The sequence below is a fragment of the Podarcis raffonei genome, chromosome Z (genome assembly GCF_027172205.1).
Source record: "Podarcis raffonei isolate rPodRaf1 chromosome Z, rPodRaf1.pri, whole genome shotgun sequence".
In the NCBI taxonomy this organism is placed as follows: domain Eukaryota; kingdom Metazoa; phylum Chordata; class Lepidosauria; order Squamata; family Lacertidae; genus Podarcis; species Podarcis raffonei.
This window is the reverse complement of record NC_070621.1, coordinates 24,999,432-25,022,988: the sequence shown is the minus strand read 5'-3', so window position 1 is coordinate 25,022,988 and position 23,557 is coordinate 24,999,432. Positions and strand designations below refer to the sequence as shown.

The 23,557-nt window shown below is 43.8% G+C and overlaps 1 protein-coding gene across 2 annotated transcripts in view; it reads right to left on the bottom strand.

The window, feature by feature from the left end:
* TRPC5 (transient receptor potential cation channel subfamily C member 5) overlaps positions 1-23,557 on the bottom strand; it is a 178,396-nt gene that overhangs the window by 62,214 nt on the left and 92,625 nt on the right. For both annotated transcript variants that reach the window (XM_053374135.1, XM_053374134.1), the window contains one exon: positions 22,278-22,799. In XM_053374135.1, coding sequence (XP_053230110.1) covers positions 22,278-22,799 — 522 coding nt within the window. The remainder of the gene's footprint in view (positions 1-22,277; positions 22,800-23,557) is intronic.

The following is a 23,557-nucleotide window of genomic DNA, read 5'->3' as shown; positions in this document are numbered from 1 at the left end:
CCTCCTCCCTGGAAGGGGCAGGATGGGGAGGTGGTCTCCACCATTCTTCATCTGCCCAGTCCCTGACAGCTTGCAAAGGAGAAGGCTGAATTGCAAAGTGAAACTAGAAGGGTTAGGAGAAGAAAAAGGGAAGCGAAAGTTCCTGAGAGACCAGTTGCTGAGATGAACTGAGTAATGCTGACCAAATAATTAGGTGCCAGGGCATGGCATAAGACTGATTAGAGGAAAATCTGTGAGATCTCATTCACATTTCTGCTTGTCCTGCCATTTTCCCCTGGAGAAAGCCACTCTTTACTAATGAATCGGAACAAACATCCATTGCGTTTTCCACAGATTGTTGTTTGTTCTGAGTCAGCGGTAAAAAACGGGTTTTCCTGGGAAAATCAGAGGGGAGGGAGGCAAATAGAAAACCACTTGGACCCATGCTTTCCAGGAATGGGGCAAGTGAAGTGTGAACAAGTCCTGAGAGTAGTAAGAACTGGTGTTGGTAATAATTAGGTAATAACAGAAATGAGCAAGTTTTGAATCTTGAATCCAGAGCCTGTAAAACTTTTGCTTATATGCAGCTTTTCTTAGTTGTGACCTAGGGATTGTGAATTTGGGTAAGATACTGAGTGATTCTTTTAAATGGAAATCTGGCATGCCAGGCTATGAACAGTGGGAAGTGAAAATCGGGGGTATATAATCTGAAAAGGCTCAGGGCCTCAATACCTTAAGGGCTGCCTCTCCCCATACAAACCGTCATGGACCCTGTGCTTGTCATCTGAGGCCCTTCTCTGTGTCCCTCCTCCCTGAGGGGTTTGGAAGGTATCAACACGAGAATGGGTTTTTTTCTGTGGTGGCTCCCCAACTGTGCAATGCTCTCTCCAGAGAGGTTCACCTGGCACCTTCATTACATGTCTTTAGGCACCAGGCAAAAACATTCCTCTTTACTCAGGCCTTTGGCCATTAAATAATATATGGCCTGTTAAGGCGCTCTCTCTCTCTCTCTCTCTCTCTCTCTCTCTCTCTCTCTCTCTCTCTGTGTGTGTGTGTGTGTGTGTGTTGTTATTATGACTGTTTTATTATTATATTGTCTGTAGTTATGCTTTTTATTATGTTTTTATTACTGGTGCTCTTTAAAACGTGCAACTGCATGCAAAAAACAGGCATATCAGGACAAATTCTTACTGAAATGCTATGAATTTTCATGAGGACTTTAAAAAAAAATCACAAACTGATGTGGAAATGTAGAGAACTGAACATAGTATTGTAAAATAGAGAAACTGAGGAAAAACTAAATTTACAGATTTGCTCATCCCTAAGCTTTCTCTGCCCGCTGATACTAATGAATGATTCCTGTCTACCATAAATGTTATATATTGTTTTTATTGGGTTGTGTTTACTGTACATTGAATTGTCTTTGAAATATTGTTTTGTATTACATTGTTTTATTGTGTATTTCCCATGATATTATTTTAATTAGAAGCAGCATATACTTCTTTTAAAATGAAATAAAAAGTGATAAGCCTAAACCTTCATTATTCAAAATCTCCTCATTATCTGAAACTTATAATATTTCCTTCCATACACTGTTCTGGTATTGAAATTGTGGATAACAAATGGTCCTTTCCTCTTATTCAAACTGTTCCAAGACAAGCCAAATGCTTTGTGTGCCCCTGAGGCCATCAGGATGCATTACACACATCAATTGTGAAAGTATTAATCTACCTTAGAGTCCTTCATGCCTCACAGTGTTTTGTAACGTGTGAAAATGGCTCCTCGGAGGCGGAAAGACTGCAAAGAATAATGAAGACCATAATGACTTCCCTGATTTCATAGCTTTAGAGCTAAGGCTGAGTACTGACCTAAAGCTTAAAACAAAAAAAGTGGGATATATCCAGCCTCATTTATCCAACATGCTTAACTCTAATTAATGCATGAAGGTGTTAAGACCATAGTGTAAGCTATCTTGTCAGGCTTATGTAGCTAACTAAAGCCTTTTTGCACAATTTGAACAAACCACTATGGATGTCGGGACTGGTTTCTCAAAGAACCAGACTGCATGGCTTTAGCAAGCCATCTTTGTGTTTCTATGCACATAATTTAGAAGCTCTTACCATTTTTGAAACTAAGTTGTACTGCCTGTCTTTTCTTGGTGCTGTATGGAAAAGCACATGAATCTGACATTTGAAGAGTTTGTAAGTAAACCATTTTTAACTTACCAAAAGTGTGGTCTCTTTCTTTGCTAAGGAAAGTGGGGAACTTTGGAAAGAACCTAGAAGAGGATATTTTAAATGTGTAATAACCTATATTTCCACACTTTACTTTGTTGCATGTTTTGTGATTTTAAATTTCTTAAGGTGCTCTATCTCACCAAAGAGTGCCTGCTCCAAAAATTTGGAACTAGGCATCCAGGGAATTCTCCTTTTATTCTTTAACTAAATTACCAAAAAAATAAAATTAAAAAAATATCAACAAAATGAGCACTCTTCACTCCTGAAGATGACAGTTGAAAGCATTGCTCAAAGAAGCACGAGTGCTATTGAAAACTCTGCACAACCCATTTGCTTGCTATTTAAATGAGATGAAGGCTAACATCATTGAATACTTCTGCCCCAATACCTTGTTGTTTCCTGTAATATTTTCTCAAAACACTGTTTTCTTGGAACTGACTCACAAATCACAGCAGGCAGCCTCTTATGCATTAGCCTTCCAACAGGAAAGAGAGGCTGACCCTCTCTGAATTTGAACAACATGTTCTACTAATGCATGTGCTCCAATTGTTCCCATATACCAAGGAAGTGGCCCTTATTTTCTTGTACATTGAAAATGATGCTTTGGGGTGCATGCACATGTATGTGTTAACATGCACAGGGATGAACTAGAGTTGATAAGGTAGTGTAGCTCAGAGGAAGAGAATATGCTTTGTAGGCAGGAGGTCACCTCCAGTTAAAAGGATAAGGGAGCAGGTGATGGCAAAGACCTGTACCTGAGACTCTGGGAAACTGCTGTCAGAGTGGACAATAATGGACTTGATGGACATATATCCTGTCCCAGTAGAAGTCTGCTTCTGATTCCCCCCCTTCCCCCCTGCTCCCCACATACTGCTTCTCCCAGTTTCAAGGTGGAGCATGATGGGCAGGGAGAGTGGCAGGAAGACTGCATGGTAAAATTGCTATCAGCCAAGTGGTAAAAGCCCAGGTTGCATTCAATTTTACTTGAATTATACTCAATTATACTTATGTGGTGCTGTTGTCTAAACCACAGAGCCTAGGGCTTGCCGATCAGAAGGTCAGCCGTTCAAATCCCCGCGACGGAGTGAGCTCCTGTTGCTCCGTCCCTGCTCCCGCCAACCTAGCAGTTTGAAAGCACGTCAAAGTGCAAGTAGATAAATAGGTACCACTCCGGCGGGAAGGTAAATGGTGTTTCCATGCGCTGCTCTGGTTCGCCAGAAGCAGCTTAGTCATGCTGGCCACATGACCCGGAAGCTGTATGCCAGCTCCCTTGGCCAGTAAAGTGAGATGAGCACCGCAACCTCAGAGTCGTTCACAACTGGACCTAATGGTCAGGGGTCCCTTTACCTATACTTAGGAATAGACCCACTGAAATTGATGTCCCTAAGTTAGCCATGTCCATTAATTTCATGAGTCTAATCCGAGTATGGTTGTTGTTGGATACAACCTCATGGCACCTGATCCTGAGATTCAGTCCTTCCCCGGAGAACCTGAGAAAAAAGCTGAATCCTGAAGATGACGTGATGGGAATCTGCCTTCTCCCAACCTGGTGCCCTTGAGATGCTGTAGAACTATTGCTGTAGAACTTCATCCCTGCCATGCTGGCTAGTGCTGGTGTGAGTTGAGTCAAATGACATCTAGAGGGCACCAGGTTGGGGGAGGCAGGTAGTTCTGGATTCCATTGTGCCTGCATCTTCATGGGTTTCGAGAGTGCTGCTCCACTTCCATCTTTCCTGTAGCCAGCTATCCAGATAGTAACATTTGCTGACTATTAACAGGTGGATGCGAATGAGCAGAGCAAAGGCCATCTCTTCCAGCATCATGTCTAGCATTGTAACCAGCTATCTCCACAAAGCCAACAAGCTGGACAAGAAGATGATAGTCTTCTCTTGTGTCTGCTGCTTAAAAAATGTTATTCAGAGGTATATTACTCCTGGGCATGGAGGTTGCATCTAGTCTTGTGTTACAATTGCAACAGTTTTGTAATACAGTGGTACCTCGGGTAACAGATGCTTCAGGTTACAGATGCTTTAGGTTACAGACTCCACTAACCCAGAAATAGTACCTCGGGTTAAGAACTTTGCTTCAGGATGAGAACAGAAATTGTGCAGCGGCGGTGTGGTGACAGCAGGAGGCCCCATTAGCGAAAGTGGTACCTCAGGTTAAGAACAGTTTCAGGTTAAGAATGGACCTCCAGAACGAATTAAGCTCTTAACCAGAGGTACCACTGTAAGCTCAACTTGGTCCATTGTATACTCACACATTCTCTCCCCCCTTTTTTCAATTTTTAAAGCAAATTGCTTCAAAAGCCAGTGCAGTATAGGCTATTGGCAAGTAAATGAATCTTATCTTTATAGGGTTGGGAAGGTTCCACCATCAATGAATATCTTCAGCCAAATATGGGAATTTGCAGGCCCTAAATTTCTACAGTTGTGATTGCATTTAAATGTCCTTAATTTATTGCCAATATCTATCTATTTCATGCTGGTTCATCTTAGGAGGAAAGAGAAAAGGTAGATGAATACTAGAGATGGGGAAGAAATTTGATTCAGTTTGCATTTAAAGGCAAATCTTATTTTTACTTCCTGTAACAATACGCAAACCAAAATGCACCCGTCCTTTGAAATCTGGAACTTTTCTGAATTTTGCAATGCTGTTCTCCAGACAAGTAATGTGTATAAAGATGCATATGCTGCGGTAAAGTATGCATAGAAATGCACATATCACATGAACTAGCTTAGGAAGTGCATTGTGTTAGGATAATTGCTTTGCAAAAATGTGTATACCAGGCAAAATTACACACAAAAATGGAGAAACTAGGGTAAAATTGTGTTAAAATGCTGATGCATTTTCATGAGGATTTTTTTTTTAAATTGTAAACTGTTGTGAAAATGTGGGGAACTGAGGGTAGGATTGGAGAAAAAAGGGAGCTCAGAGAAAGCCAAACTGACAGATTCACCCATCCCTAGCAGAGACAGGGGTGCCTCTCAGGTCCAGGGCCCTGTGGCCCATGAGGCCCCCAAACCACCACTCAAATGGGACAGATGATGAGGCCAGCAGCTGGGCTGCATGTTGAGGCCCACTGGGAGATGGCCTGTTCCTATCTCTAAAAACATTGTATAGTCAGGGAATAAGCAGTTGGGCACATGCCAGGTTACATATGCTCATTTTATTACAGTGGTACCTCGCAAGACGAATGCCTCGCAAGATGGAAAACTCGCAAGAAGAAAGAGTTTTCTGTTTTTCGAGGTGCTTTGCCAGACGAATTTCCCTATGGGCTTGCTTCGCAAGAAGAAAGCCCATAGGGAAATCTCCGGGGACCTCTTTTAAAATGCTGGCGGTCGGGAGCAAAGACTTTCGCCCACCGCCAGCCTTCAGAAGAGGTCCTGGACCTCTTCTGAAGGCCGGCGGGGGGCAAAAGTCTTTGCTCCCGACCGCCTGCCTTCCCGGGATAGCAGAGAAGCGCAGCGCGTTTCTCCGCTATCCCGGACGGCTTTTGAAGGCAGGCGGGGGGGGGGAGCAAAGACTTTCGCCCCCCGCCGGCCTTCAGAAGAGGTCCTGGACTGATGCAAAGAGAAAAGAGTTCCCAGTCCTATCCCCTTTTCCAACAGTTGTTCTACCATCTTGTACTACTTTACAGGAACAAGATAAGAACATATGGAGATGCTTTATTCTGAGTCAGATTATTGGTTCATCTATCTCATATTACCTACACTGACTGGCAGTGGCTCTCTGTCAGGAGCTGGAGTCAGGCATAGGTCAGAAGTTAAACAATAAAGCACCTGATGTCAAGTGACGTTAACTCTATATTCAAAGAAACAAAACAGCTCAGTTCTAGTGGTCACAGTGACCCTTCCCAGCAAGTATTGCCCCAATGAAGCAGTTGCAAGGACAGAGGGTCACTGCCTTCCCACTGTCCTCTAAGATTCCTCCCCTGGGTCCAGCAACCTGAGACTCCTTTGTCTTGTCTCTCTTGGCTCAGCACTCTTCATTCCTCTATGTAATCTGGGAGACTGGAGGAAGGGCAGCTGGTCACAGCAGGGATGATTCCCTGGATTCTTCAGCAACCTGCCCCCAGACTGCCTCTTTACCCCCACCCCCTGCTTCTGCTTCTGGGACCACTCTGCCACAGTCCCTTCCTGCTCACTAAACCCTGTTACCTCTTCTCCTTCTGACAACTCATTGTCATCCCACCACCAATCCCCTGGTTCTGAGCCTTCTTCCCCTGGGGGTTCCTTGGGGGTTTCCTCCTCTGCATCCAGCCAGTCTATGCCACTCTCCATGGTTATGGGCACGGGGCATTTTCACTCCTACCTGGAGCTATTGGGGATTTAACCTGGGCTTTTTGTATGCAGAGTGGATGCTCTGCCCTGACCTACAGCCTCTCCTCTTGACACTACTTGCATTAAATGTGTGTGTGTGTGAATATAATAAAACCCAACCTTCTTCTCTTTCCTCCCTGCCATTACTAACACCAGCAATCATGTTGACAGCAGTCTAGTTTTCTTCCTCCTTTCTGTCCCCCATGGACAAAGCACTTAATGATATCATGGCTCCGAAAATGGGTAAGCAGTTCTCGCCGTGTCTGGAGTCCATGCTGTCTCATTTTGGGCTGGGTGAATCATAACTGTGAAATGACAGATTGATGGCCATTGCAAGAGGACAGTGTGGGTGGTGGGGTGCGGAAGCAACAGGGGATTATGACAAAAAAACCCAAAAAAAACCCCACACAACAAAACAAAATGAAAAACACCCGGCAGCAATGAGAACTCCACTACTGCAGCAGCCAGGAATTGTAACAATTCCTCTGACCGAAATCCTTAATGGGCTTCTGATGAATCAGTCTCCTTGGTTCACCCTTTTCCTAAAGAGAAGAGCCACGAGATCATTGTGTCTCCTTGTCGTTTGCAAATGATGATCCTGATCACCATTCCAATTTGGCTGCAGAAGAAAGGACTTTCACTGATATTTTTTTTGTTTTGTTTTGTTTGAAACCTATCATTCTGAAGCTTATTTTAATAAATGCTTTTGCATTTGCAAACAAGCCTGGTGTCAACAGATGGCAACCATGGGTAACTGCCAAGGACCCAGTGCAATGGCAGGACCCACTGCTGAAGCCTGCCCTGGAGCTCCTATTCAGCAGCGGCTGGGTCTGGGAGCCCATATTTTGATTCCTCACAAAGGATTTGAATTTAGGATTATCATTGCAGCAGAACAAACTCCCTTGGAAAGTGGTGGGCTCTCCCTCATTGGATGTTTTAAAGCAAAGATTGGATGGCCATCTGTCTTGGATTCTTTAGTTGTGATTCCTGCATTGCAGGGGGTTAGACTAGATGACCCTTGTGGTATTTTCCAAATCTGTGATTCTGTTATGATCATTACATAAAAATATTTCTTTCCTGAATTTTCCTGTCATATATGCAGAGCACATGCTCAACCACTCAGCTACAGCATTGCCCATCTAACTCAGTATTACATACTCTGACCGGAAGCAGCACCCTGGGGCGAGGACTTTCTCAACACATACTCCCTGCAAGGGATGTCTCTCCCCTTTAGCATTTTATTCCTAACAAAGGCATGCTGCCTGCAGTGATCTTTTAGTACAGTATTAAATCTATACATACTTTGCAAAGTCATAAACTCCTTTACGAAGTGATACATTAATAGTACTATTTAGCTCAGGTGTAAAAAGATAGCTTGCAAGGAATGGGAAAGGAAAGGCATTACATTTATAGATGATGTTTATACTTATCGTTAAATAAAAAAAGCTTCCATATATCATAGAAGGCAAATTGCCTTTTTATGCAACTGGCAGAGAATTAATTATACAGGAAATATTACAATATGCCCTACAGTGATTTTGGTAGAATATTGTTTATAAATGTCAAAATTCAAAATGAAACGCTCAGTATCTCTCTGCCTTTCAGGTCCTGGAAGCTCTGTCCCTATACAGGATGGATGCACACCATGAATTTCAAATATACCAAGGGCATTTGATGAATTATTTACAAGATGGGAGGGACATAATTGCTTGTGATATATTTATGCATGTTGTGGATAAAAATAAGGCAATTTCAGCACAGTACAAAACCTTTTGTTTCATCAGTTGGTTGTGCATCTGTGAACACATATTTATTTCCTCCACTAGTTAAAGTCCCTAAGATCAAGAGATCATGTTGTTATGAAGTTGTGGGGTGCCTAGGCTCCCCTTCTAATTCCTGGAACCCCTTTCTAATTCCTGGGCGCCATACACGGGATTTAGCATGTTAACACGAAAGCCAGGAGCCAGCCTGGTGATGGCCTGCTTAAGATTGATCGTTAGCTGTGAGAAAGTGAGTGGCTCTGTGCTATAGGGCAAATGAGGGTGGCTCCTCCCACAACTCAGAATTAGTTAGAAAGACAAAGCCTTTAAAGTAGAGTTTGTAGAGCTGGAAGGAGGGCAGTTGTTTTAGGATTGCAGTTGGGGATGATATGGGCTGGAGGAAAAATAGTGGCAGTCTGTTAAACACAGCAAGCTGAAGAGCACAAAGTGGGCTGACTGTTTGAATCCATGACTGCAGCTATGGGAGAAATGAAACCTCACCTGGAGTACTGTGTCCAGTTTTGGGCACCACAGTTCAAGAAGGACACTGACAAACTGGAACGTGTCCAGAGGAGGGAAACCAAAATGGTCAAAGGCCTGGAAACGATGCCTTATGAGGAACGGCTAAGGGAACTGGGCATGTTTAGCCTGGAGAAGAGGAGGTTAAGGGGTGATATGATAGCCATGTTCAAATATATAAAAGGATGTCACATAGAGGAGGGAGAAAGGTTGTTTTCTGCTGCTCCAGAGAAGTGGACACGGAGCAATGGATCCAAACTACAAGAAAGAAGATTCCACCTAAACATTAGGAAGAACTTCCTGACAGTAAGAGCTGTTCGACAGTGGAATTTGCTGCCAAGGAGTGTGGTGGAGTCTCCTTCTTTGGAGGTCTTTAAGCAGAGGCTTGACAACCATATGTCAGGAGTGCTCTGATGGTGTTTCCTGCTTGGCAGGGGGTTGGACTCGATGGCCCTTGTGGTCTCTTCCAACTCTATGATTCTATGATTCTATGAAACCCTCTTGGAGTGTAAAGTTTGAATCCCCTGTATCATAGTCTCAAGTTATATATATACGTGTAAATAAACCATATATCATAAAGACACCACAATCTCTGCTGCGCCTCATTTCCAAAGGAAACACAAACCCTAGGCAAGTACCTGAAACCTCTGGAATTGATCACAGTTGTGGAGATTGGGGTGGCATATAACAATATTCTTAAAAGAGGCAAACAGGGCTATGTTTGAAGTGTTCATATTACCTGCTTTACTTAATTGGATTTCAAAGGACAGACAGATAGAAAAGACCCTCTTCTATGTTTCCAATAGATGCTCAACAGCCCCTGAGCATCAACACACACTTTCTTCATTAATCCACCCTCTATACCAGCTATTTTTGACCTTCCCTTTCTCTCTTAAGAACATACAAAGAGCCTGCTGGGACAGACCAATAGTCCATGTAGTTAAGCATCCTGCTCTCACAGTCAGATGCCTGCATGCAGGACCCAAGCACTCTCCCTTCTTGTGGCTTCCAGCAAATGGAATTCAGAAGCAGTGCTTTCTCCAACAAGGGAGGTAGAGCATAGCTATCATGGCTAGGGCTGGGAGATAACTGGTTTTCATCATTGTGATATTTCACCAGCTAAACACCATGATATAACAATATATGACAATGTCTGAAATAAGGATGGAGCTTTGTAGAGGCATTAGCTGGCTTCACAAGTCTCCCCCCCCCCCATTTGATTTTTGTATTGCGTGCACACACATGCACATGAGCACGCGCGCGCACACACACACATCATGATTCACAATATATTGCCAGGTCAAACACTATGAAACTGATATCATGATATGGACTCCAAACCGGTTTTGGATGATATATTAATATATTGTCCAGTCTTAATCATGGTTAGTCCATAGCCTCTCCTCCATGAATCTGTCTAAACCTCTTCTAAAGGCATCCAAGTTGATGGCCTTCACTGCCTACTGGGGGAGTGAGTTCCATGGTTTAACTATGCACCCCACTGCCAATCCCAAACCCCACAGTTTACTAATATCCCCCTGTCACTGTCACCATTGATGGGAGAGAGAAGGGGTGAAGAGGAGAAAGCCTTTCTCTCCTTTTCCCCTTCCTGCAGGACCATTGCTATCTGTAGTCGAGAAGGCAATGAAGAAGAGAGTCTTTTTATAGCGGCAGCATCAACAACAACAACATAAGGGGAAGAGCAGGAAGGCTTGAAAAACCTGCCCCACACTATCTGCCTGCCTGTTCCCAAATACCTCCTCCTTGTCCCCTAGGCTGCTCACTGGCCTGGGCAGTTCCACAGCTACTGCCTTTCTTTGTGTTCCCTTTCTTTCTCCTCTTCCTCCAGTGCTGCTGAGGTGCTGTTTGTGTTGTGCTGTCATGCTGCAGTTGGTGTGGCCACCCATTGGCAGCCACACTAACTGTAGCATGACAACTATTTTTTCCTTACAAAAATATTATATAGTAAGATAGCCCTTTTGCCTTAATGTATTTATTTGTTCCATCAAAGTTGAGATAAATCTTTATCGTACTCCTGCACAAATATGCCTTGGATTATTTCCAGTCTCGAATTGTGCTTCCTCTCTGATGCCTCATGGGTATTGGGGAGGGGGAGGTGAATGATGCTAGATTACAGAGTAAAATATCATTTCTGACTTCAAGCGGCAGCACAGCAACAACATCAGTTTGAAACCAAATAATTTTGTTGGATTTTTATACATTTTTGCTGCTTTCAATCTCTCTCTCCCCCCCCCCCGGTTTACTTCCCTCCCCTCTTCAAAGCACATTTCAAGACTTACTTCCAAAGATAAAATACCTGAGCCATAATTTTTGCTGGAGACATTTAAGTAGACAAAAACCACCAGAGAGAAATATATTCCCTAGCAGTATATGGACAGTCTTGCCAGCTATTCCATGGAAAGCTCTGTGGTGCATTGAATCTGTCAAGTGTGGCACTACTCCTGGCAGTACAGCATCCCCCAAAGACCATGAGGGAAGCTGGAGAATTTCTATGGAGCACTTTGGTCCACTTTTAAAAAAAGGGGGGGGGGGCTTTTAAAAATGTCAGTGACACATGAAGAATGAGTCCAGGGCATGTGGAAATAGAAACTCTTGTGGCACGCACTGTGTCTTTCACGCACAAAAATAACCCTCGGGTTTATTGACGGAAAGCCAAGGACTTGTCATTGCTTTGAGCCAGGGAGTAAGATGCAACCCACTTTTTAAATGTCTTTTGCTGTGGTCTGTAGTGGTAAAACACAGCAGTTCGTTAATATATCCTTCAAAAGCTCACAGAAGAAAATAAGCGAATTACATTTGTAAGACTCCCACCCTCACATTAAAAATTATCCTGCTATAAGTGCATACCCTCCAACATTTCTCTGATGAAAATAGGGACATCCCATTCCATAATGATAATTTTACTATTTATACCCCACACATCTTATTGGGTGCCTCAGCGACTCTGGGCAGCTTCCAACAAATATAAAAACATCATAAGATATTAAACATTAAAAAAAAACACTTCCCTATACAGGATTGCCTTCAGACAGCTCGGGAGTCAGATAACTCCATACCCTCCAACATTTCTCCAATGAAAATAGGGACATCCTAAGAAAAAGTTGGACATTCTGGGATCAAATCACAAACTGGGACTGCTTCTCCAAATCAGGGGTGTCCCTGGAAAATAGGGACACTTAGAGGGTCTGTAAGTGCTGCGCTGCTAAATTCCATCTGAAATATTCCATTGAACCCTTCACCCTTATGAAAAAAGCAGTTATTTTTCCACATCTTTCATGGGGGCGGAGGAATTTCAGTAGGTCAAGGCTAAGAACATTCAGAAATAAGAAGCGACAAAGAGAAGAGAAGAAAAAATGAGACAGACAGATAGAAAAGAACTTATTTTTAAGGTCTTAATCAGATTCAGAGAATAAATTTAAAACCGTCAAATATGGAGAGGGAATGATAGTCTGATTTGTCATTAGAGAAATCTCATTGGCCCAGAATTCTGAAATCCCGGGGCAGTCTGACCATAGGTACCCATAGCTCTTTTCTGTTTGTCTGTTTTTCTCCTTTCTCATCTCTTCCATCACTGCTGAAGTTTAGATGATAAAGAAACAGCATGGGCATAGGGAATCTGTCTTTCCAACTTACAAAACTTTTTAAAACTCGATGTGCATCATTGCTGGTGCTTTAATACAACAAAAACAATGGTGGTAATAGTAGTAGTAGTAGTAGTAGTAGTAGTAGTAGTAGTAGTAATAATAATAATAATAATAATAATAATAATAATAATATTTACTACCTAAGTAGATGTTTGTGCTGAAGTTGGAGCAGAAGAATTCTGACATGCTGCCATTTTCTACCAAGACAAGCAGGCAACCACCAGCCTAGCCATAGACTGGTTTGGGTCTTGCAATTGGAAAAAATGAAAGTGTTTGCTGTTTGGGTTGAAAATGTGCTATAATAACATAAATTGCCTTGTAATAATAGGTTGTCGTGCTGAACAGATCAAAATGAACTTCACAGCTACAGGCTGTGATCTACATGGTGGTACCTTTGTGCCCGTGTGTCTAAGTGTTTTCGTTCATTTATTTGACTATTTGTATCCTCCCTGTGGATCTAAAGTGCCAGAAGACTGGTAACAGCATAAAAACTAACAAACCATTAGAAGCACAAGACTCAAAACATTCAGTTAAGTAGCAGCATCAACAACAACAACAGCAGAAAGAAAACCCAAAAGCCTTTCCTCTAAATATTTCTTTGTAGCAAGGTCAGTCCCTCATTCCTGTCCCTGGTGAATCCCTGCCCCAATGAGTCTTGCCAGGGATGCTGCATATGATAATGCAGAAGTCACGAATCTTTTGGGGCCAGTGGGCACACTGCAATTTTGAGGAAGTGTTATGGGCACCACTCACAAAATGGCTGCTGTGGGGTGTGGCATAGCACAAAATGGCTGCTTTAGGAAGGGGCATAATAGAAAAGGGCAGAAACAGAGCAGAAAAATAGAAAGTGCTATAAAATGTTTTGAGTCTACCCCCTCTCTATTAAGTACCATGATATACAATGGGAGGAAAGACACCAACATCAAGCACCACTATGCTCACTCACAGAAATAATCTTTTGTACCTCACCTCTCCTCAGAATGGAAGGAAGGGTGAGTGTCCAATCCTGGCATCCAATGAAATGGGGGCATATTTAAGGGGATGTGTTCTAGGGCTATGCCATACCTTCCAACATTTCCCCAATGAAAAGAGGGACATCTGATTCCATAACGATGATTCTACTATTAATATTCCTTTACTATTTATATCTTTCTGGGTTTCCCATCTACTCCAAGTGGCTTCCACCATATATGTAAAAACATTAACAAATTAAACATTTAAAAAAAACCTTCCCTATACAGGATTGCCTTCAGATGGCTCGGGAATTGGATAACTCCATACCCTCCAAATTTTTTCAAATGAAAATAGAGACATCCTACCATACCATCCAACATTTCTTCAATGAAAATAGGGATGTCCTAAGGAAAACAGGGACATTACAGGATCAAATCAAAAACTGGGACGGCTTCTCTAATCAGGGACACCCCTGGAAAATAGGGACACTTGAAGGGTCTGTTATGCACTCTGCACTTTGCTTTTCCAGCACAGCCCCTGCAGGGGAATGCAGTGTGACTGCTTCCCACTGACATCTCCCTGCCCACTGAGGTCCCAAACCCTAATAGCCCTAGATTACTCCCAAGCAGCCTGGGGCAATCTGGGGCTGTTTCCACCCAACTCAGACAAAGTCTGGACACCCAGACTCTCCCTTGGACACACACCCATCTTCTGGGCATGCAAGAAGCATTATGAGAGTTCAAAAACCCATTCTAGTCTGGCGAAAGAACTTTCAAGGAAGGTACGAAGCAGGACTGGTGATGGGTGTGGCCTGAGGCGAAAGTCCTAGGGGGCTGTGTTTGGCCCCCAGGCTTGAAGTTCTGCTATCCTGGACTACAACACCCAGAGCTGAACACCATACTATAGATACAGATTGGCAGATGCCTAATGGGGAGGAACCAGCAGAACATGATCCATGCACTATGCTTTGGTTAGCATTATTGTTGGACAATTTTGTTTTGCAGGGACAAAGGTAAAAAAAGAGTTGAGGCACAAGCTCTCAGGTGACATAGATCACAACTTCAACAAGACCTGCAACAAGCAATAAGCTAATCACTATTTTCACCAGGCAACCATTCCTATCAAGAGACAAGTGTCTCTGGGCAAACTCCATCCTCACTCTGGACTAGAATCAATAAAGTCCCTGGCCCATCATAATCACTACACACTTCATATCCAAATCAACTCCCCCAAACCATTTAACTCTAAGGGGATGAATTAGTTTTGCCCCTCAAAGCTGTCCCTGTTCCCTCATTCCAAGGCTGTTCCCTTGGGAAACTGATCTGAGGACAGTGGTGAACAAATCTTTCAGTTCAGTTTCTCATGTTTCCAATCAAGTTCAGTTTGCTCCATATCCACATACATTTGTGGATCTTTCCTTTTTAAAAAAAGTTTGTGTGAAAATTCATATGTGTTTCTGTACACATGCTTCATAATATAAGCAGTTTTGTACACTGTTTTGCCTAGGCTTGCATTTATGTAGGAAACTCCCCCCCTCAACAAAGTAGATTTTTGTATGCTGTTTTCACTAATATAAATATGTTCTCATGTGCTTTTCACTAATAAGCACATTTTTATATGGCTTCTTGGGCTGCAGAAATTGGAGAAGTGTAAATTTCAAAGGAGAGCTGCATTTAGGTTCATGTATTGGTTTGGGAAATGCAGATTTGATGAACTTGCATTAAAATACAAGTGGAATTAATTCATGCCCCATCTATAGGTATGTCTTCATCCATGCTACATGTGATGCCTAAGGAGCGCATTCAGCCATTTCAGCTGCTCCCTCTTTTCACTGTCCTGTCCCTTCCTCATCATCTCTTTTGCCCTTTCTGTGGGTGATGAGTACGGGGACGGTGGTGGTTCTGACAGCCAGCCCAGGCAACCGGAGTAAGGATCTCCAGTCCTGGGGCAAGGATGGCCAGACCCAGTGGCTTCTTAGTATCACTGGCAATGTGGAGATCAGTGGAGGATCCAGTTGCCCTTGCTCTTCATCATGCCTTAGATATGAGGTCTGGGTAGGGCTGAGCCCTGACTGACAACTTCGCTATTACCTCTGCTCCCATATTCATGCTGAGATGCCCTTGACCTACTGGCTGCCACCCCTTGACCCCACTTCCCTGGGCTTCACTAAGTCCCACCCCATGAGATCCTGAACTTTGAATCACTACACTTTATCTTTCAGACTCCACTGAAGTCCCAGAGAAGCCGTACAGCATATATTTAACCTGATCTTAAATACCTGGTCTACAGTTCAGAAGCACTTCAGAATAATTACTCTTTGTTTTCACAGTTGCACAGACATGAATAAACTGTAAGTGTGACCAGGAAGCGCCATCTGGCCATGTTCTGTACGTGCATTTGAATGTTCTCACACATTCTTAGAGCTGACTGAAGTTCAAAACAATTGATGCTAATTGGATACTAATCGTAGATCTGGAGCTACAGAGAGATCTTGCACCTCCAAGGGAATTGTTCCCACATTGGTGACAACAGTCTCTATCTGCTCACAGGCAAGGAAGGAATTATAGAGGGTTACAGCTGAAATAACTTGAATCATTCAGAGGGCATGTTGCTTTCTCTGAGAAGCTCTGAGCCCCAACCACTTCCTTGTACCAGGGATAGCAATTCTCCTGCTTATTTACACCTCCATTAGAATGCAAGAGCCCTGTTGGCTCAAACCAGAGCAACAATCTAGTCCAGCATCCTGCGTCTCACAGCAGCCAGTCAGATGTACCCAGGGAGTCTTCAAGTGGAGCACTACAACACCAACCTTCACACAGTGTCTAATGCTTTTTAAAAGCCATCTAAGTTAGTGGCTGGCACCAATTATTGAGATAATAAATTATATAAATTAACCATGGTTGCAAACATATATGCATTTACTCGGGATTAATTCCCATTTAATTTAACAGGGCTTGCTTCTAAGTAGACCCTATAGGATTGCACTATTAAGCATATTCATTTTACTTGTTATTATGAGGAATAGCAGGTGGTGAGGTGCCATGGGTGGGGGCATGGCTGCTCTGCTGGCTTCCCAGCACAGTGAGCACTGGTACTTACTGAGAGGGAGGAGTGAGACTCAGTGTGGTGTAGTGCATGGCAGCAGAAGCATCACAGTGGCTCCTTTGCAATGCACTGCACCATGCCAAGCTCACCTTGCACCACCTGAACCACCTCACCTGCCACTACTTATTATGAGTAAACTGATGGGATAGCAGTTTTTCCTGTGCTCCATGCACTGTACAGGAGAGAGAGAGAGAGAGAGAGAGAGAGAGAGAGAGAGAGAGAGAGATGTGCATTCAATACTCTTTAACAGCTGGGGAAGACACAAACAGAAGGTCTGCACCAAACAAACATTTTATAATCAGAAATGAAAGAGCACTCAGACTCCTAATACATGCCTCTTCCTTGAAGCTCCTATCTGAGCCTGTGAGGGTTATCTCTAGCTACAGTGTATTTGAAGCCATTCAGTATCTTGATATGGACTGCAATAGTTTACCTGCAGTTCAAATCCCACTTCAGTTGTGGACAACTCATGGCTGCACTAGCATTCTTTGAGGGCAGCCATGACCGTTAAAATGGTCCATAAGAGTGGATGTGACTGTTGTCAAAGCACATCAGCTATGGACATCACACTTGTGTGATGCCATGATCAATTACTACTAGGCTCCAGGTCAAAAAGAATTATGTTTCTCCAGGCTTTTAATGGCTTTTAATTAGTGTGCAGTGGTTTTAATTAAATGGCCCTTGAGGATTCTGCGGAAATGCCATGGTTGTATTTGTTGTCATTTGGTTTTAATATTATTTGTAAGCAACCTTGGGAATTTTATATCAAAAGGTGGTGATAATAGATAGATTAAAGGTCATCAGGTCCCCAAAGGGATTCTTTTAAAAAAAATGTTTTTATTATACAATTTCAACATAACAAATTGTCAAACCATATAATCATGGTTCGAGAGAGAGAGCGATCTACCTGCGACGATTGTTCTGGTGATATTTTTCCTTATTTATTCCTTATTTAATGTATCTTAAGTTATTCCATTTTGTTAATTTTACCCCTTTTTTCCTTTCCTTCCCCTTCACTTCCCCTTCAGGGGCTTTGCCCCATGGGCCCTTCGGCCCCTGGCAAGCTCTGGTCTCAGAGCTTTTCGCTGCCTGGTTGGTCGCTTAAAGGTAAAGGTAAAGGGACCCCTGACCATTAGCTCCAGTTGTGACCGGCTCTGGGGTTGCAGTGCTCATCTCGCTTTATTGGCCGAGGGAGCCATCGTACAGCTTCCGGGTCATGTGGCCAGCATGACTAAGCCGCTTCTGGCAAACCAGAGCAGCGCACGGAAACGCCGTGTACCTTCCTGCCGGAGCGGTACCTATTTATCTACTTGTACTTTGATGTGCTTTTGAACTGCTAGGTTGGCAGGAGCAGGGACTGAGCAACGGGAGCTCACCCCATCACGGGGATTCGAACCACCAATCTTCTGATCAGCAAGTCCTACACTCAGTGATTTATCCCACAGCGCCACCCTTGGTTGGTCACTTAGGCAGCTCTTATTCCTTGCGGAGCTTACCGACTAGTTTTGTTTTAATTTGCCCAAGAGAACATCAACCTTGGTTGTTGTGTTCTGCAGGGTGCAATCCCACAGCTTTTGCCTTTGCGCTCTCCCTATCTGCTGAGCTCCCTGCTTCCCCTGGTTCTTCTGGGCAGCGTTTTTTCACTGCTGTTTCCGTCTGTGTTGCAGACTGGGGTGCTTGGAATTAGGCTTGCTGTGGCAAATTCATCAAGCTGAATATTATAATCCTCTGAGTTGCTGGTGGGGAAATTTTAGGGGCCAGGAAGTCCCCCCCCCCCGTGCCATTTTATCAATTGAGTTTGTTAATAGTGTTTCCTTTGCTATTATTTTGCATGAAGTGAGATTCAGGATGCCTGTTAAGAGGAATCCTAGTCATGCTCTCCCTTCGAAGAGGGTAATTAGAGGCCCTTCTCAGTCCCTTCACTCAGCCCAGGCCCCAGCAGTTCCTCAGCAAATGCTGGCTCGCTTGGGTGCTATTATGGCCAATATTGGCCTGCGGTTCTGATTAGGTTTAATTCGGAGCTTGAGTCTTTGGCACAGCAGTTTGGGAGGCAGGCTTATTCCCAGCCTGACGCTTCCTCTCCCTCTACTGTGTATGAGGCCCCTGGTCCCTCTGATGTGAGTGAGGGGAGTGAGGCTTTGGGTCCTTCTGGGGCTATGTTTCCCCAGTTTCAGTCTTCCAGGATCCCGGTCCCGGCCAGTCCTGGGGGTCATCCCAGGCATATGGGTGTCTCGGTGCAGCAGGCCTTTCAGTCTGGACTGCATTGTCCACTGGGCCAGCAGGAGGGCGGCGGAGTCTGGATTTGGACACAGGCTCGGGCTCCCTGACCACATGTGCGTATCCTGGATATCCAGATGAGGAATGCATTGGGAGGAGCTTCTCCCAACAGTGCGGGTGAAGGTGTCTAGGGAAGGCACGCCTGCGGCAATGGTGGTACAGCTGGGAAAGAACGATTTGCCGGAAGCTCCCAGCTTGAGCCTGCGGACCCGCATGCAGGAGGACTTGGAAGAGTTGAAGGCAGCTCTTCCTGGACTCAAAATGTTTGGTCACAACTATTGCAGCGACGTGAGTGGTGAGGAAACCGATGCCCAGCTGCCACCGAGAGGGCCAGGAGGTGCATCCAGAGCACAGTGGCCAAGAAGGTTCTGGCCTTGGGCGGGATGGTGATCCGTCACCTGGGCATTACCTTCCAATATGCATCCCTTTATGGGCTTGATGCGGTTCACCTGTCTGTGATTGGGAATGATTTATGGCTGACTGCCATATCAGTGGAGTTAAGGGATTTGTTACAGGCGTGATTGGTTGGTGGCAAGCGCAGGGCTCGTGTGGCGGATAGGCTCTGGTTCAGGTGATAGGGATGGGAGAACGCTCTTGCCATTCCTATGTGAAGGGTATTCCGTTAAAGGAATCCAGGGACTCAGCTGGTTTGGTCAACCCCTGAGAGGGGGTTGTGCCCGTGTCTGAGTCCAGGGGGGCATTTGGGTGGTGGAGATAGCCTGTTCCCGGCTTTCCGCTTATTCAGGTGTTCACCCTTGGCTGGCCTATGCTGGAACCCTGGGTCAGCGCTACCTGCATGGCAGGGATCTAGTCAAACCAGAGCCTATGCAACCACTTTCTGAGCCTACACACTTTCTGTAATCAATAAAGTTGTGGCCTAAATTCTGCCAAAAACCAAAATTTAAGTCTTGTGTGAATTTATTGAGGGGGGAGGTTTCTGGGTCTGAATATGCAACTCCCATTTAGTTTAGGGGCAGAGATTGCTTTGAGACAGCATCCTCATAGAGGCTTGCCTGTCACCTCTATGGCCTTTTCAGCCTCAGGTGAATATATTTTTATTCACCTAGGTCAGGGGTCAGCAAACCTTTTCAGCAGGCGGCCGGTCCACTGTCCCTCAGACTTTGTGGGGGTCCGGACTATATTTTGAAAAATGAACGAATTCCTATGCCCCAGAAATAACCCAGAGACGCATTTTAAATAAAAGCACACATTCTACTCATGTAAAAACACGCTGATTCCCGGACAGTCCACAGGCCAGATTTAGAAGGCGATTGGGCTGGATGCGGCCCCCGGGTCTTAGTTTGCCTACTTATGACCTAGGTCATGTACATTGTTTTAGGCTATATCCGTTGCAATTTTGGAGCTGGGTGGGGGACAGAGTCTGTCTTTTATTGTTACATGTTAGTTTGAATTTTTTTATTATTATATTGCTTTGTATAGAGAGCCAGTGTGGGTAGTAGTTGGAGTGTCAGACTAGGACATGAGAGAGACTAGGGTTTAAATTCCCACTAGGCGATCAAGATAATTGGGTGACCATGGGCTCATCATTGCCCCTCAGACCAACCTACCTTACAGGGTTGTTGTGAGGAATCAATGAGGAGGGGGAGAACCATGTACACCACCTTGCACTCCTTGGGGAAACAAGTGGGAATATAAATGAAATAAATAAATAAATATAGATAAATGAGGGTTGAATGAAATTCTGCCCAGGATGTGGGAATATATTGATAAGTGTTTCTTGCCTCTATCTCATGCCTGCGAGTCTGTGAGAAAGGAGGGAGTATTACTCCCCTCTACAGAAAGCTAGTTGTGAAATCTACATACATATAAAAACCATTCTGAAAATGCTTTAAAAAAAATTTAAAAACACATTGAATTTACCATAGGGCTCACCATTGCTATCTAATGCCACATAGTATATTGCACTTAAAACACACTCAAAATGTTTTATTTCCAGCTGTATAGCTGAGTCTACTGTTTCAATGCTGCCAGCTAACCAAATGATGCCCAAGGAAAACCAACCCTGACTAGTGGAACTGCCACCAACCCTGTAAATTCCCCAAATCTGTCCCTCAAATTTGAGTTACAGAAAGGTAGCCGTGTTGGTCTGCCATAGTCAAAACAAAAAAAAAAAATTCCTTCCAGTAGCACCTTAAAGACCAACTAAGTTAGTTCTTGGTATCTGAAGAAGTGTGCATGCACACGAAAGCTCATACCAAGAACTAACTTAGTTGGTCTTTAAGGTGCTACTGGAAGGAAAAAATTTTTTTGTTTTAGTTCTTGGTATGAGCTTTCGTGTGCTTTCGTGTGCTTTCGTCTGCATGCACACTTCTTGAGTTTGGGGAGACACTGATCTGTTTCTGGCCACCTTTCTGGACACAGAAGAACAGATCTGGGACTCACCCAGACAAGAGTCAATGAGCCACTTCTTGTCCCCAAGCCCACAAGTTTCTCAGTAGGTGCCAGATATGGAGACAAAGCTTACCCTAAGAAGCCACACCAATATACAATGACAAATCCTTTATTAAGAGACTATAAAGCCAAATAGGACCCTTTGTATATGAAAACATAGCTTAAGAAGCAAAAGACACTAAGGAATTCTGTTTCACGGGGGGGGGGGGGGGATAACAAAAGTAGCTTGCCTCACTATCATACGAACCATTTGAGTCACAGACCCACCAAGCATACATGATTGTTGCAACATGATGCTTTATCCAGATGGGGCACCCCAGAACCAAGTCAGAAGCCAGTTTTTTAATGCCAAAAGGCATGGATAGAAGATAGATTTTTCCTTAAATCACCCAGGGCCTAATTTCCCCAGCATTCGAGGGTGTAAGCTTCAGCTGTTGAGTTGATTTTTATAGTCACTATGACCTTCAGCAATCTCACAGCAGATTTCCACACAGGTGGTAAATTCAGAAGTGTGGCAGGGAAGGTAGATGGAGACAGCGAGTGAGGAGTCGGTTGGAGGCGGGCTCCATTTCCCCTCTGTGCATAGACTAATTAACTATGACTTTTTCCTCAGGAAGACCACAGCAAGAATCCCAAGTTAACCATTACAATAAACCAAAGAAATTGTAAATTTCGAAATCATAAATTTCTTTACATTTGTTATAATCTGCCCAGGGAATATCTATTGATGGTAGACCACCACTCTCTTCATTTACTGATTGTATGTAAGATGCCCTGGGATCCTTTTTCTTTTTTCTTTTTAAAAGAACATGTCACACCCCACCTGGAAATACATGCTGGCTCCACCAGTCTGGTGCCCTCCTGATGTTACTGGACCACAACTCATATAACTACTTAACCTTGGCCATGCAGGCTGCAGGTGCTGATGGGAGTTGGAGTCTAGCAAGATCTTTTCAGGGTGGAGGTATTGGTTTGGGGAAGGCTCTTCTAGCCCATGACATATGCATAGAGTTTTGGACCATCCCCAAGTAGGAAAACAGCCCTTACCTCTTTCTGATGGTACTTTATTGCTACCTTTAGCTTTGCCAAGTCATGACATTTCTGCGGGTCTAATTCTTCGCTTTGGTCATCCCTGTGGTTCAAGATGATTTCCAGCTCCCTGGAGCTCCGTGCCTGGTCCAGAAGGTCTTTAGCAAACCTCTTGCACTGCTGTGAAAGCTCCTCATACTCGGCCTTGAACTCATTCTCCACTTTGCTGAGCTCCTTCAGCTCCCAACCCAGCCGGAAGGCCGTCAGGATCGGGTCCTCACTAGATAAGGCAATCAACGAAGGGCTGGCCAAAGCTTTGTAAATATTCAGCCTTGACCTGGAATGCCTCAGGCTGTCTACTTCAGAACTGGAGACGCATTCCACACAATTGCATCTGATCTGGTGCGGGCGCGGGATCGTGACCCGTCTTTGGACTAGCAGCTTGATGATTTCATAGTTGTTGGTGTGAGCCGCCAGCATTATGGGGGTTATATCAGGGGTGAACTCCGAAAACTGAGTGTCCATCATTAATGTGGGGACCTGCACAAAATGAATAAATGAGTTAAGATCTTTCTTCCAGAAACCGTATAAATCATGGCAGATCAGGAGCATACATAATAAAGGACATCAAAAAGATATAAAGGACATATAGTATTGTGCTGGGTTTTGTGATTTTATGTCTCAGTATTTTCCTGTGTGATACCCAGAGAGCAATAGCTATCAGGCATCTAATAAATTTAGAATAACTAATTAATTCATTCATTAATTGGATAGTCTGTCCCCAGGAACCAAAACCAAAACAACTAAAAAGAAACAGACTCTAGGTTCAGCCTCATTTTGAAATAGGATAAACAAAACTGGCTACAAAATTAGCAATTCCCCACCAGAATTATCTCCAATGGAGAGAACAGAACTGAATGCAAGATCAACACCTTACTTTCTATTCTGATGAGGTGGAAAATGTTCTCAGAAAATGGAAAATATGCTATGATAGCATATTTGTCCACCTCAACAGAATAGAAAATAATGTGTTAATCTTCAGCTCCATTAAGCAAGGACTAGTTTTACAAACCAGAATTCAGGTTGCATGTACCACTAAGTATTCTCAAAACCACAATCACATGCACTATCCTAAGAATGCCTGCAGAACTCCTTTTAATGAAAAATTACACCAAGAGTTTATCCCCTCAAACCATTGACCTTTGCCTTATTGCAGACCACTATCCTGACTGGATCAAGCATGAAAACCCATGTGGGCCAGAGGCAGACATTGCTTCCCTTGGTGTCCAAATGGCTCC